This window comes from Bubalus bubalis, chromosome 7 (genome assembly GCF_019923935.1).
Source record: "Bubalus bubalis isolate 160015118507 breed Murrah chromosome 7, NDDB_SH_1, whole genome shotgun sequence".
NCBI classification, from domain to species: Eukaryota; Metazoa; Chordata; class Mammalia; order Artiodactyla; family Bovidae; genus Bubalus; species Bubalus bubalis.
The window spans coordinates 105463501-105478370 of record NC_059163.1 but is presented as its reverse complement, the minus strand read 5'-3'; the positions used below and the strand labels follow the sequence as shown (position 1 = coordinate 105478370).

Below are 14870 nucleotides of genomic sequence, written 5' to 3'. Positions count from 1 at the left end.
TGTAAGCCATATATTAATATGTTCTTGAGTAAATTCAAGCAACTTAATTTTTAGCAATTTAGAAATAGTGCATATTTCAAGAGTCCTTTATCCCACTCGAGAAGTACTAGATTTAAAAAATAATTCCAGAGTTTATTTTAAATGCCTATCAGTGCCTGTCCTTCATTCCCTCCCTCCCTTCCTTCCCCTCTCTCTCTCTTCCTTTCCCTCCCTTTCTCTCTCTCTCTCACACACACACACACACCCCCACCCACCCAGTACGTGGACTCACTCATAGGTAGGAAGTTTCTGAGACTTCAAGGCCCAGTCTTACAATTAAAATAACAAAAACCTTGAGTGTACTGTACATATTTGACTATGTTTTATTTTTTCTTTTATAATGGTGATAAGTAAATCCATTAAATACATTTTAAGATAGATAAATTTAGACTTTTTAGACAAACCAGATATTCTGAAAATTTATAATCTGACTTACTGAAATTAAGCTATTATGTAGCTATTTCTTGACTTGTATATTTAATATATTGGTTTATATATTTAATATATTTAAATATTTGGTAAGTTTGTAAAATAATTCTTAAAGTATTGTTTTTAAAACAATCTTTTCTCATTTTGTTAGTTGATTGACTCAACAAGCACTATGGATGGAGCAATTGCTGCTGCCTTGCTGATGTTTGGTGATGCAGGTATGCCTGACTTTGTTTCAAGCCATGTTGAAGATAATACATGTCTCTCATTTTTATTACTCATCAGTTTACCAAGCTTCTTCATGAATTCTTACAGGAACCTTAGGAAGTATTACTAGCTTCAGGGGTTTTAGATGAAAACAGTGAAGATTAAGAAGGTTTAAAAAAGTAAGAAAGTTAAGGTTAACTGACTAACTTACCTGAGGTCTTACTTAACTGGAAACTGAACTTTCTAGGTTCCATTTTCTTGACCCTCTCAAAAAAGGGGAGGGGTAATTTTGCTTGTCCTCTACAGGTCAGCTATCTTAACAGTGAAGTTTTTGGAGCTATATGTTCTTTAATAAGTGTCCTTTCTAATTCATTGTAGTTTTACTTCTCTAAATGAGAGTCAGGAACTTAAGGAAATCCTAGCTTGTAATTAGCATTCCTTCGTGTACTAAACATTTATACTATAGTCTGGTTTTAGAATACCAAATAAATATTTTTATATAAGCACCTCCAATTTTTTTCAGTAAATGCTGCCTAGATTTTTGTGTGTGTGTACGTACCGAGCAAGTAAAACTAACCTATAATCCCACTACTAAATAAACTAAGAAATGAAAGCAAGCCTAAATACTATATATAATCATTAGAATACAAAATATAATTATAGTAATGGTTTGCATTTTTAACAAAAGTCATTTGATCATTTATCTTGGATAACTTGTCATTACAATCAAAATTTATCTAATTACAAAATACCTCAATAACATTCCTCTCTGACACCAATAGGATTAATTTATTGTTTCTCTACACCTAAACATCACCAGATGGTCAATACCAAAGTCAGATTGATTATATTCTTTTCAGCCAAAGATGGAGAAACTACACAGTCAGCAAAAACAAGACCAGGAGCTGACTGTGGCTCAGATCATGAACTTCCTAATGCCAAATTCAGACTTAAATTGAATAAACTAGGGAAAACCACTAGCCCATTCAGGTATGATCTAAATCAAATCCCTTAGGATTATACAGTGGAAGTGACAAATAGATTCAAGGGATTAGATGTGATAGAGTACCTGAAGAACTATGGATGGAGGTTCGTGACATTGTACAAGAGGCAGTGATCAAAACCATCCCCAAGAAAAAGAATGCAAAAGGCAAAATAGTTGTTGAGGAGAACTTACAAATAACTGAGAAAAGAAGAGAAGCAAAGGAGAAAAGGAAAGCTAAACCCATCTGAATGTGGAGTTCCGAAGAATAGCAGGGAGAGATAAGAAAGCTTTCCTAACTGATCAGTGCAAAGAAATAGAGGAAAAGAATAGAAAACGAAAAAAACTAGAGATCTCTTCAAGAAAATAGAGACTACCAAGGGAACATGTTATGCAAAGATGGGCACAATAAAGAACAGAAACGATATAGACCTAACAGAAGCAGAAGATATTAAGAAAAGGTGTCAGGAATACACAGAAGAACTGTACAAAAAAGAGCTTCACTACTCAGATAATCACGATGGTGTGATCACTCACCTAGAGCCAGACATCCCGGAGTCCAAAGTCAAGTGGGCTTTAGGTAGCATCACTATGAACAAAGCTAGTGGAGGTGATGGAATTCCAGCTGAGCTATTTCAAATCCTAAAAGATGATGCTGTGAAAGTGCCACACTCAATATGCCAGCAAAATTGGAGAACTTATCAGTGGCCACAGGACTGGAAAAGGTCAGTTTTCATTCCAATACCAAAGAACGGCAATGCCAAAGATTGTTCAAACTGCTTCACAGTTGCATTCACCTCACATGCTAGCAAGGTAATGCTCAAAATTCTCCAAGCGAGGCTTCACCGGTATGCAAGCCAAGAACTTCCAGATATTCAAGCTGGATTTAGAAAAGGCAGAGAATTCAGAGATCAAATTGCCAACATCTGTTGGATCATAGAGAAAACAAAAGAATTCCAGTATATACTTCTGTTTTATTGACTATGCTAAAGCCTTTGTGTAGATCACAACAAACTGTGGAAAATTCTGAAAGCGATGGGAATCCCAGACCCCCTTACCTGCCTCCTGAGAAATCTGTATGCAGGTCAAGAAGCAACAGTTAAAACCGGATATGGAACAACAGACTGGTTCCAAATTGGGAAAGGAGTATGTCAAGGCTGTATATTGTCATCCTGCTTATTTAACTTATATGCAGAATATATCATGCAAAATGCCAGGCTGGATGAAGCACAAGCTGAAATCAAGATTGTGGGAAATATCAATAACCTCAGATATGCAGATGACACCACCCTTATGGCAGAAGGCCAAGAGGAATTAAGGAGCCTCTTGATGAAAGTGAAGAGTAGAGCAAAAATGCTGGCTTAAAACTCAGCATTCAGAAAACTAAAATCATGGCATTCGGTCCCATCACTTCATGGCAAATAGATGGGGAAACAATGGAAACAGTAAGACTTTTATTTTCCTGGACTCCAAAATCACTACAGATGGTGACTGCAGCCATGAAATTAAAAGACACTTGCTCCTTGGAAGAAAAGCTATGACCAACCTAGACAGCATATTAAAAAGCAGAGAGATTACTTCGTCAACAAAGATCTCTTGTCAAAGCTTTGGTTTTTCCATTAGTCATGTAAAGATGTGAGAGTTGGATCATAAAGCTGAGCGCCAAAGAATTGATGCTTTTGAACTGTGGTCTTGAGAGTCCCTTGGACTGCAAGGAGATCCAACCAGTCCATCCTAAAGGAAATCCGTCCTGAATATTCATTGCTAAGGATGATGCTGAAGCTCCAATACTTTGGCTACCTGATACAAAGAACTGACTCATTAGAAAAGACCCTGATGCTGGGAAAGATTGAAGGTGGAAGGAGAAGGGAACGACAGAGGATGAAATAGTTGAGTGGCATCACCGACTTGATGAACATGAGTTTGAGCAAGCTCCGTGAGTTGGTGATGGACAGGGAAGCCTGGCGTGTTGCAATCCATGTGGTTGCAAAGAGTCAGACACGACTGAGTGACTGATCTGACTATTTATTAGCATTGATGTTTACATTATTTCATTGCTGCTGCTAAGTCACTTCAGTCGTGTCCAACTCTGTGCGACCCCATAGACAGCAGCCCACCAGGCTTCTCTGTCCCTGGGATTCTCCAGGCAAGAATACTGGAGTGGGTTGCCATTTCCTTCTCCAATGCGTGAAAAGTGAAAGTGAAGTCGCTCAGTCGTGTCCGACTCTTAGCAACCCCATGGACTGGAGCCTACCAGGCTCCTCCGTCCATGGGATTTTCCAGGCAAGAGTACTGGAGTGGGGTGCCATTGCCTTCTCCACATTATTTCATTACTACAATACAAAAGAAAGTAGCATTACAAGTAAACCTTTCTGGTTTTGTTTCTGTAGCCTAAACGTCAAACCAGGATGCTGAGTCAAAGGGATGCACATTTTGAAATATAATATGTACTTCAGTGTTAATTTTAAAGGTTATGCCAATTTATGATTTCATTAGCAGTGTGAATATGTACCATATTCCTAGGTGGATTTTTTTTTTAATTATATACAAAAATAGAAAATACCATAATGTGTTTTCATGGGTTTGTTATCTTTCTTTTGCAATTATCTACCTCATCTTACCCCCCTGCTTGGATTCCATAGATGATATTACTTTATTGACATGAAATTTTTTTATTTTTTATTTTTTTGAAGGATAATTGCTTTACAGAATTTTGTTGTTTTCTGCCAAACCACAACATGAATCTGTCATAGGTATACGTATATCCCCTCCCTTTTGAACCTCCCTCCCATCTCCCTCTCCATCCCACCCCTCTAGGTTGGTACAGAGCCCCTGCTTGAGTTTCTTAGGCATACAGCAAATTCCCGTTGGCTATCTATTTTACATATGGTAATGTAAGTTTCCATGTTACTCTTTCCATACATCTCACCCTCTCCTTCCCTTTCCCCATGTCCATAAGTCTGTTCTCTGTCTATTTCTCCATTGCTGCCCTGTAAGTAAATTCTTCAGTACCATTTTTCTAGATTGCATATATATATGTTTTAGAATACGATACTTACCTTTCTCTTTCTGCCTTACTTCATTCTGTATAATCAATTCTGGGTTCATCCACCTCATTAGAAGTAACTCAAAGGTGTTCCTTTTATGGCAGAGTAATATTCCGTTTTCCACATGAACTATTTTAAATCTCTTTCTCACCAGTTAGAGCAACAGAATGGTATTGTGTGGTGTGTGACTGCTACCTACAGTGAATATTAAAATTCTTCCTTTTGTTTTGCTTACTAGCTGTGTAACCTTGGGCAGTGTTGCCTAAGTTTTCTCTTTCTGTAGTAAAATAGTATATTAATAGTAGGATATTCTTAGGTTGTTATGAAACAATGATCTTTGTTGCAAATTTCTTGTTATAGTGTGTGGTGGATAGTAAGTGCATAGTCCATATTAACATTTCTGTGCTTAAGGGCCGTCTGATACTAGAAATGGTACAAAGAAAGCTGTGTCTTCATTACTGTATCCTACTGTAAAAACTCTGAAAAATTGTAGGCCCTGTTAATATTTGTTGAGTTGTTAAATGGGTTGGGGAGATTTTACATATTCTTTCTTGTCCTCATAATATCTCATATTTCAGAATCTTTCCAATGAAAACTTCGTTAAGTAACTATTCTACAGCAATGCTTGGTCTTTTTTGTCTTGAGCAGTTTGTATTATTCAGCTTTATTTATTAAACAAATACTTAGTATGTATCTACTACTGGATGCCAGATGCTATTTTAGGCATGGAGGGTACCTGCTGGAACGAAATGGACACAACCTCTGCCCGCATGTAGTTTACAGTACTTATTAAAGTTGAACTTCAGCGGAGTTTTTTACTTGTCACTGTTGTACTAGACTTTGATTTTATTTCTTTGTTTGGAAGATATTGTCAAATGGCAAATTATAAGGAAAGAAGAAATTAAGGTTTTCTTGTTTGTTTAAGTAAACTTCTGTGCTGCTTCTTAGAATGGACAGGATAGTCATATCAATCATCTTCAGTATGGTACACTCTTGAGGTAATGTATAGAATGACAGCTTTGTCTCACTAACAGAGGGTCTTTTTAAATGCCTTGGACAGTTCACAAAGAGTCTCCAAATTCTGATGTTGGACATTGGTTTTACCACAAATTACAGTCTTTAATATGCAGTATCATCCTGCATATTAAACAATAAAGGTATGTTTTTTACATTGCCTTCTGAATGTTTTCATTTATGAATACTAAGTTAATAAAGACAAAAATAGGGATCCAAAGTTTTTACCCTACTTTAAATGGTAAAAATATGAATTTACTGATGTCATCCAGAATCTAGCTGGTTCTTCCACCCCTGTATGTTTGTGCTTAGTCACTCAGTTGTGTCCAACTCTTTGCAACCCCATGGACTGGGGCTCCCCGGGCTCCTCGGTCCATGGGATTTCCCCAGAAATACTGGAATAGGTTGCTATTCCCTTCTCCAGGGTATCTTCCCAACCCCGGATCAAACCTGGGTCCCCTGCATTGCAGGCAGATTCTTTGCCATCTGAGCCACTAGGGAAGCCCTAGTTCTCTATATATGTGTCAGTGTAAGAGTAGGTAAAAACAGTTTTATCTGACTGTGATTCTGTTTTTTTTTTTTTGGTTGTTTTGTAACCATATTTATTTCTAAAAGTCTACTCAGTTCTTTATAACAGTGTATTCTGACTTGTCTAATAGCTTATTGACAGGCACTTAAATGCTTAGGTAAAAATTTTTATGTATGCCTAAGTAATCATTCTCCCTCAGTTTTTTATAAGTAAATTCCTGGAAAAAGAATTATTGAACTGAAAGACACACATCTAAAATTCTGAGGTGTATTATTTAGATTGCCTTCCAGATAGGCTATAACAGTTTATAGTGTTCTAACATGACTGCCCACAGTATGCTGTGACTTCCTTTTACTACTCCTTTTAATCTTAGGATGGGAAAAAAGGTACTGTGTTTTCCCTGTCTTTAGTTATTAATGATGTTGATCATCTTTTCTCTTTCTTTTTCCCCTATTGAATTGCCTGTTAGTGTTCTTTGTTCATATTTTCTTTTTTGCAGTTTCATGTTTTACTTTTTATGTTTTAAATATGCTTTTCTTTATTTTAAGAAAGGATTAAACATATCTAGATGACATGGTGTAATCACCTAGTTTGAAACTCTTTTCAGACTTTGAATATTAGAATATTACTAATGGTAGTTATTAGTAATATGCCTAATTATTGGACATGACTGAGCGACTGAACTGAATTGAATGGTAGTCACTTAACCCCAGCAAATATGTGGGTGATGATAGAGTGGATGCCAGCAATTAGTTGGTATATGCAGAATGCACATTTACTTTATGAAATAAAGGGGGGGAAATTTAAGCATGCATAGTTAAAGCATGTAATTATTATATATTGAAATGTTGATTGCATTCAATTTGGTTATAGCCGTATTATGACATTTTCATGCTTACAGCTTAAAAGCTGTTGTGTCTGTACTTATTTTGAATATTCCTACAACTTTTATTTCTAACTGCATAGTTAGGGTACTGATACAGTTAATACTGAAATCTTAAACCTTTGTAAGCTTTCAGCAAATACTTTCTTACAAGCACTGCAGTATGTCTCTGGAATTTGCTCTCTGAAAGTGAAGGTACTGAAGAAGTATGTGAATGTATACAAAGTAAAACATAAGTAAATTGCTTTTCCAAATCATGTAGATGGAGTTTTTCTATCAGTCGTGACAGAGTGTGCACATTTCCTGTTACTGTCATACAGCACTCTCTTGTGCTGTACTCGCTTGTTTTTAGGATAAAAGCATTCATCTCTTGATTTCTGTGTTTCTCAATTCCTCCTAATTGGTAAAATGAGTATATATTTACTTGGTAGATTTGTTGTGGAAAGTAAATGAAACAGCAGTTTATAAAAGCCCACTGCAAAGCCTGGCACATAATAGATACTTAATTATTGACAATTATTTGATGCTATTCAGATAAGCTGATGGGCTCAATTTTTTTCACTACTGAACATTCAGTCATTGAGGAGAACCTCTTCTTTCTACTATATAATTGTCAATTCAAGGATATATATCATTAGCATTAAATAATGTGATAGTTTAGAAATATGTATAGTCTTACAGTGATTTCTACTTTTGAAAGTCTGAAAAGGATCTCTTTATTTTTCCTTCAATGCAGTTAACATTTATTGAATGTATGTCATATGTAGAAGAAATAATACTGTCCTGATATCAAGAGAACTGTCTATTAAGTGTAGTTTGCCCTTTTTTTTACATTAATGATTCTTCTACTATATCAGTGTGAACTCTGCATGTCCTTGTCTGTTTTAGAAGGTGGTGGACCCAGGAAAAGAAAATTATCTTCTTCTTCAGAGCCATTCGAGGAAGATGAATTTAATGATGATCAATCTATGAAAAAGAAGAGATTGGATCATGTGAGTTACATTTGAATTGCAGCATCAAAATTAGCTACTTAAGCACAGACTATGTTGAATCTGAATTTACAAAAATACACCTCAATGAATCAGTCTTCTCTCTCACAGAAGTATTAATTGCTTATCTCTGAATTATAAAACTGATTTTTAAAATATTCTAGTGGTGTAGTAAAGTAACTTTTGGGAAAAATATGCTTTAAACTTTATCGTGTAAAATGTGTATGTATATACATAATTGTACAACGCTTACAGAAAACAGTTGTTACTAGCACCAGCACTATTTCAAACTCCTCAGTGACAGCTACTTATAATTCCTATAGGTGACTCCTTTGATATTTAACTGCTCATCTAAAAATAATATTAGTTATGCTTTTAACTGGTTTGTTGTGGTTTTCTATTAACTTTTACTTTATGAAATAGATCTACTAAGAGGCCTCCCAGTGAATCTAGACATAGTCTTCCATGTCTGCATTCGTGACAGCACAATTTCTTTTTGACGATCAAAGTCAGTCACCCCAGTTAGCACAGTAACCCCTTTCTTTGCCTGATTTAGTCTCCACCCTAATTTAATGGGATAGCTGTTGTATCCCTCCATGGAGGTATTGTTCCCGTGGTAGGAAGTAAAAATTCTGAGTTTTAGGTTTGAATAACCACTAGTATAAGAGAGTAGGCCCACATTTTAGTTTATAAACCTGTGTATAATGGCCATGGAAGAAATAGCATCGTATTTATTAATGGCTGATTCAAAGCATTCACTTTGCTTTTACGTCGGTTGAATAGCATGTTAGCCTTGTGGGGTGTTATCAACAAATTCACATTCTAAATTTTCAGTAAGTGATACCACTGCTCTGTAAGCCAGTTGCATCTAGGCATTGAGACACATGGTAAGATCAGTGAAACAAGATCTGTTGATGAACACGTGCATCAAAGGACTCAAATCTGAAAGGCAGAAAATGTACTTTAGAATTTAAAGCTTTGAAAAGTACCAGTATTGTCATGTTCAGCATCAACTCCAGATAGAGATTTGAAGCTGAAGCCAGTGGTAGTTTTGTTATTGGTGTTTAGTTGCCAGTTGTGTCAACTCTTTTGCAACCCTGTGGACTGGAGCCCACCATGCTCCTCTGTCCATGGGATTTCCCAGGCAAGAATAGTGGACTGGGTTGCCATTTCCTTCTCCAGGTAATCGTCCTAACCGAGGGATCTAACCCACATCTCTTGCACTGGCAGGCAGATTCTTTAACACTGAGCCACCAGGGAAGCCCAGTGGTAGTATTTCACTTAACAAATGGAACCTCTTAAGAGAATTGTTCAACAGCGGCTGCGTGCGGGCGCCGGGGGGTTCCGGAGGGGGCCCTCCCCTCCTCCCCCCGCCCGCCCGCCACCCTGCCGGGCCGCGCCACCCCCGCCACCCACGCCGTTCCCCCTCGCGGCCCGCGGCGGCGAGCGCGTCGGTCCCGTCGGTCCCCCCCGCTGGGTGCGTCCCCAGACCAAAAAAAAAAGAGAATTGTTCCAAGTCAGTCTTGGAGTTCACTATGCTGCTGCTAAGTCATTTCAGTCGTGTCCGACTCTGTGTGACCCCATAGATGGAAGCCCACCAGGCTCCCCCGTCCCTGGGATTCTCCAGGCAAGAACACTGGAGTGGGTTGCCATTTCCTTCTCTAATGCATGAAAGTGAAAACTGAAAGTGAAGTCGCTCAGTCATATCCAACTCTTAGAGACCCCATGGACTAGCTATAGCAAAAATGGATGGACCGGCCAAATCTGCATTGATATATTAATTCTTCTCTGTTATAGCGAATTATTGCAAAAACAGGACCCAAATGAAAACATTTAGCTTTTAAAATTTTTGAATTCATCAAGCCTGTCCCTCTACAGAAGCTGAATTCAACCCCAGTTTTTTTTTCTTTTGCCTCCAAAAACCATTCTCTGATACAGTCTTTTAGTAAAAATGTGTTAGCAGCATTTATGACTTAATATTTAAAGTGAGCATTTAAGATACTAATTAATGTCATTGAAGGTGAGGATGCAAATATGGTTTTAGAATTTTGAGAAACTTAACTTTGGAGTAGTCATTGCCACCATTTTTAGAAGCCTAGACTGATGACAAAAGAGTGCATTCTGTATTGTGGAAAATTTTTCTTCACAGTGACTTGTGATTTTGAAGAACATGAACCCTCAGAGAAATGTTTTAAATTCACAAGTGTTGGTTTAGGAAAACAGATTGGATTTGAGGAGATAGAAAATGAGAATATTGAAGAGCTAGGGTCCCAACCTGTTTATCTCAAGAAAATGAGAATATTGAAGAGCTACGGTCCCAACCTGTTTATCTCACCACAAAAGACTTCCTGCTGATACCATGTGGATGTAGATGATGTTAAGGACAGTGACAATGAAATTCAAAAAGCTATACCATGACAGATTAGCAATGTTAACTGGTGTTTTAAACATTATTGAAAACAGTTGTACTGATGTGAAGATACAAATTTGGTTTTAATGCTGAACATAGTAGGAGAGTTGTGCATGGCATGCAGTTGAATCTGCAACCTTCCAGGCACTTTTAATATGAGAACAGGAGGCTAGCAAAGTAGCTGAAATTTATTGATTTTATTTATTTGCTTATTTTTAACTTAATGTTTACATTTTCAGCCATACAGTAGAGATGACACAAAGACAGTGAGGCATGTCTTTCCATTGCTGCTCATTTTCAAATAACTCTTCATCTACTATTTTATAGTAACTCATAAACTATAGCCCTTCCAATGCTCACATTCCAAGCAGACTTGAGTTCATATTTATTCGAGTATTTATGCATTTCTTAATCATTTAGTGTGTAAAATTGCACTATCCTTCTTTTAAGATTTCCTTCTATTTTTTTAATGGGTCACTAATGAAGTAGGAAGTCAAGAAACACCTGGAGTAACAGGCAAATTTGGCCTTGGAATACGGAATGAAGCAGGGCAAAGACTAATAGAGTTTTGCCAAGAAAATGCACCGGTCATAGCAAACACCCTCTTCCAACAACACAAGGGAAGACTCTACACATGGACATCACCAGATGGTCAACACCAAAATCAGATTGATTATATTCTTTGTAGCCAAAGATGGAGAAGCTCTATACAGTCAGCAAAAACAAGACCGGGAGCTGACTGTGGCTCAGACCATGAACTCCTTATTGCCAAATTCAGACTTAAATTGAAGAGAGTAGGGAAAACCACTAGACCATTCAGGTATGACCTAAATCAAATCCCTTATGATTATACAGTGGAAGTGAGAAATAGATTTAAGGGCCTAGATCTGATAGATAGAGTGCCTGAAGAATTATGGAATGAGGTTCGTGACATTGTACAGTAGGCAGGGATCAAGACCATTGCCAAGAAAAAGAAATGGAAAAAGGAAAATGGCTGTCTGGGGAGGCCTTACAAATAGCTGTGAAAAGAAGAGAGGCGAAAAGCAAAAGAGAAAAGGAAAGATATAAGCATCTGAATGCAGAATTCCAAGGAATAGCAAGAAGAGATATGAGAGCCTTCCTCAGCAATCAATGCAAAGTAATAGAGGAAAACAACAGAATGGGAAAGACTAGAGATCTTTTCAAGAAAATTAGAGATACCAAGGGAACATTTCATGCAAAGATGGCCTTGATAAAGGACAGAAATGGTATGGACCTAACAGAAGCAGAAGATATTAAGAAGAGATGTCAAGAATACACAGAAGAACTGTACAAGAAAGATCTTCACGACCCAGATAATCACGATGGTGTGATCACTGACCTAGAGCCAGATATCCTGGAATGTGAAGTCAAGTGGGCCTTAGAAAGCATTACTATGAACAAAGCTAGTGGAGGTGATGGAATTCCAGTTGAGCTCTTTCAAATCCTGAAAGATGATGCTGTGAAAGTGCTGCACTCAATATGTCAGCAAATTTGGAAAACTCAGCAGTGGCCACAGGACTGGAAAAGGTCAGTTTTCATTCCAATCCCAAAGAAAGGCAATGCCAAAGTAAGCTCAAACTACCACACAGTTGCACTCATCTCACACGCTAGTAAGGTAATGCTCAAAATTCTCCAAGCCAGGCTTCAGCAGTACATAAACCGTGAACTTCCAGATGTTCAAGCTGGTTTTAGAAAAGGCAGAGGCACCAGAGATCGAATTGCCAACATCCGCTGGATCATGGAAAAAGCAAGAGAGTTCCAGAAAAATATCTATTTATGCTTTATTGACTATGCCAAAGCCTTTGACTGTGTGGATCACAATAAACTGTGGAAAATTCTGAAAGAGATGGGAATACCAGACCACCTGACCTGCCTCTTGCAAAATCTGTATGCAGGTCAGGAAACAACAGTTAGAACTGGACATGGAACAACAGACTGGTTCCATATAGGAAAAGGAGTATGTCAAGGTTGTATATTGTCACCCTGCTTATTTAACTTACATGCAGAGTACATCATGAGAAATGCCAGACTGGAAGAAACCCAAGCTGGAATCAAGATTGCCAGGAGGAATATCAATAACCTCAGATATGCAGATGACACCACCCTTATGGCAGAAAGTGAAAAGGAACTAAAAAGCCTCTTGAAGAAAGTGAAAGAGGAGAGTAAAAAAGTTGGCTTAAAACTCAACATTCAGAAAACTAAGATCATGGCATCCAGTCCCATCACTTCATGGGAAATAGATGGGGAAACAGTGGAAACAGTGTCAGACTTTATTTTTTGGTGCTCCAAAATCACTACAGATGGTGACTGCAGCCATGAAATTAAAAGACGCTTTCTCCTTAGAAGGAAAGTTATGACCAACCTAGATAGCATATTCAAAAGCAGAGACATTACTTTGCCAACAAAGGTACGTCTAGTCAAGGCTATGGTTTTTCCTGTGGTCATGTATGGATGTGAGAGTTGGACTGTGAAGAAGGGTGAGAGCCAAAGAATTGATGCTTTTGAACTGTGGTGTTGGAGAAGACTCTTGAGAGTCCCTTGGACTGCAAGGAGATCCAACCAGTCCATTCTGAAGGAGATCAGCCCTGGGATTTCTTTGGAAGGAATGATGCTAAAGCTCAAACTCCAGTACTTTGGCCACCTCATGCGAAGAGTTGACTCATTGGAAAAGACTCTGATGCTGGGAGGGATTGGGGGCAGGAGGAGAAGGGGACGACAGAGGCTGAGATGGTTGGATGGCATCACTGACTCGATGGACGTGAGTCTGAGTGAACTCCGGGAGTTGATGATGTTCAGGGAGGCCTGACGTGCTGCGATTCATGGAGTCTCAAAGAATCGGACATGACTGAACAACTGAACTGAACTGAATGAAGTTCTTGAATGTGATACCTCTAACACAATTTTCCTCAGCCCAGTGGCTTTTTATTTTCATGATTTTGCATGGTGCAATAATTTCTGCAAATGGATGTGTCGTGTTATAGTGGAACAGCCTATAGTTGTCAGCAGAAGAGGACATGACCTTTCTTTGAAGCCATATGGGTCTCTGCTGTGATTTTCCTGTTGGGGATTGCCAGAGACTTTATGCAACATCCTCATGAGCCACAGATTTTCTGATAAGCATTGCATCTACTCGCTGGTCGCAAAACCCAAGTGGCAATTGCATCCTGAACCTACTCCAGAGCCTTCTCTTAATCTAGGCCCCATTCCTAACAGAGCAGCATACACTGAACTGAAGTGTACCTTGCCTCCAGCATCCCAAGAGGCTGACTAAAGTGTTGTACCTCTTTCTCAGAGGCAGCAATGTCCAACCATTCATTTGTCTTTTGTTTTTTCTTTTCAGAGTGAAATTTGCAGCATGCTTCATGTTGAACACCCATATAATTAATGAAAGTGGGGGACCTCAGAATTTGAGGGTGGTAGGCTTCCCAGGTGGCGCAGTGGTAACAAATCCACCTACCAATTCTGGGAGACGCAAGAGACATGGTTCAGTACCTGGGTTGGGAAGATCCCCTGGAGTAGGACTTTACAACCTGCTCAGTATTCTTGCCTGAAAAATTCAGAGGAGCCTGGACAGGCTGTAGTCTATGGAGTTGCAAAGAGTCAGACATAACTGAGAGACTAAGCATTCAGCATATTTTCCACTCTAGCATGCATATATCTTACTGCTGCTGCTAAGTCACTTCAGTCGTGTCCAACTCTGTGCGACCCCAAAGACGGCAGCCCACCAGGCTCCCCCGTCCCTGGGATTCTCCAGGCAAGAACACTGAAGTGGGTTGCCATTTCTTTCTCCAGTGCATGAAAGTGAAAAGTGAAAGTGAGTTGCTCAGTCATGTCTGACCCTTAGCAACCCCATGGACTGCAGCCTACCAGGCTCCTCCGTCCTTGTGATTTCCCAGGCAAGAGTACTGGAGTGGGGTGCCATTGCCTTCTCCATATATCTTACTAAGGCCATCTAAAAACAACCACTACTTCCTGCTTGTTAAGTCCAACTTACGTGATGTCTTCAGTGTAAAGGACCAAAGTGATACACTGTGGACTGTGCAAAACTATCAAAGTCCTTGGGTAGTATTTTTTGAAAGAGAGTTGAGAGTTATAGCCCTGAAAGCAGGAAGGTGTATTCATCACTTACCCTGCCCAGGTGAAAATAGCTTCTTCTTGTCTTCCTTAATCACTGCTAGACTAATGTGTAGTTACATTGATTTTCTCCAGTAAAAATACATCTGGTATAGCAGCTGCATGTGGGGTCATCACCTGTTGTTTGCGTATGATAGTCTAAAATAATTCTCTAAGGCTCATTTCGCTTTCGTATAGGCCAAGGAG

The 14870-nt window shown here is 38.7% G+C and overlaps 1 protein-coding gene across 3 annotated transcripts in view; it reads left to right on the top strand.

Moving 5' to 3' along the window:
- The window catches only part of SMARCAD1 (SWI/SNF-related, matrix-associated actin-dependent regulator of chromatin, subfamily a, containing DEAD/H box 1), a 90692-nt gene that overhangs the window by 40370 nt on the left and 35452 nt on the right, over nt 1–14870 (top strand). For 2 of the 3 annotated variants that reach the window (XM_006076537.4, XM_025290406.3), the window contains exons 5-6: nt 620–686; nt 8019–8122. In XM_006076537.4, coding sequence (XP_006076599.2) covers nt 620–686; nt 8019–8122 — 171 coding nt within the window. The remainder of the gene's footprint in view (nt 1–619; nt 687–8018; nt 8123–14870) is intronic. The other variant, XM_025290407.3, reaches the window with a different exon arrangement.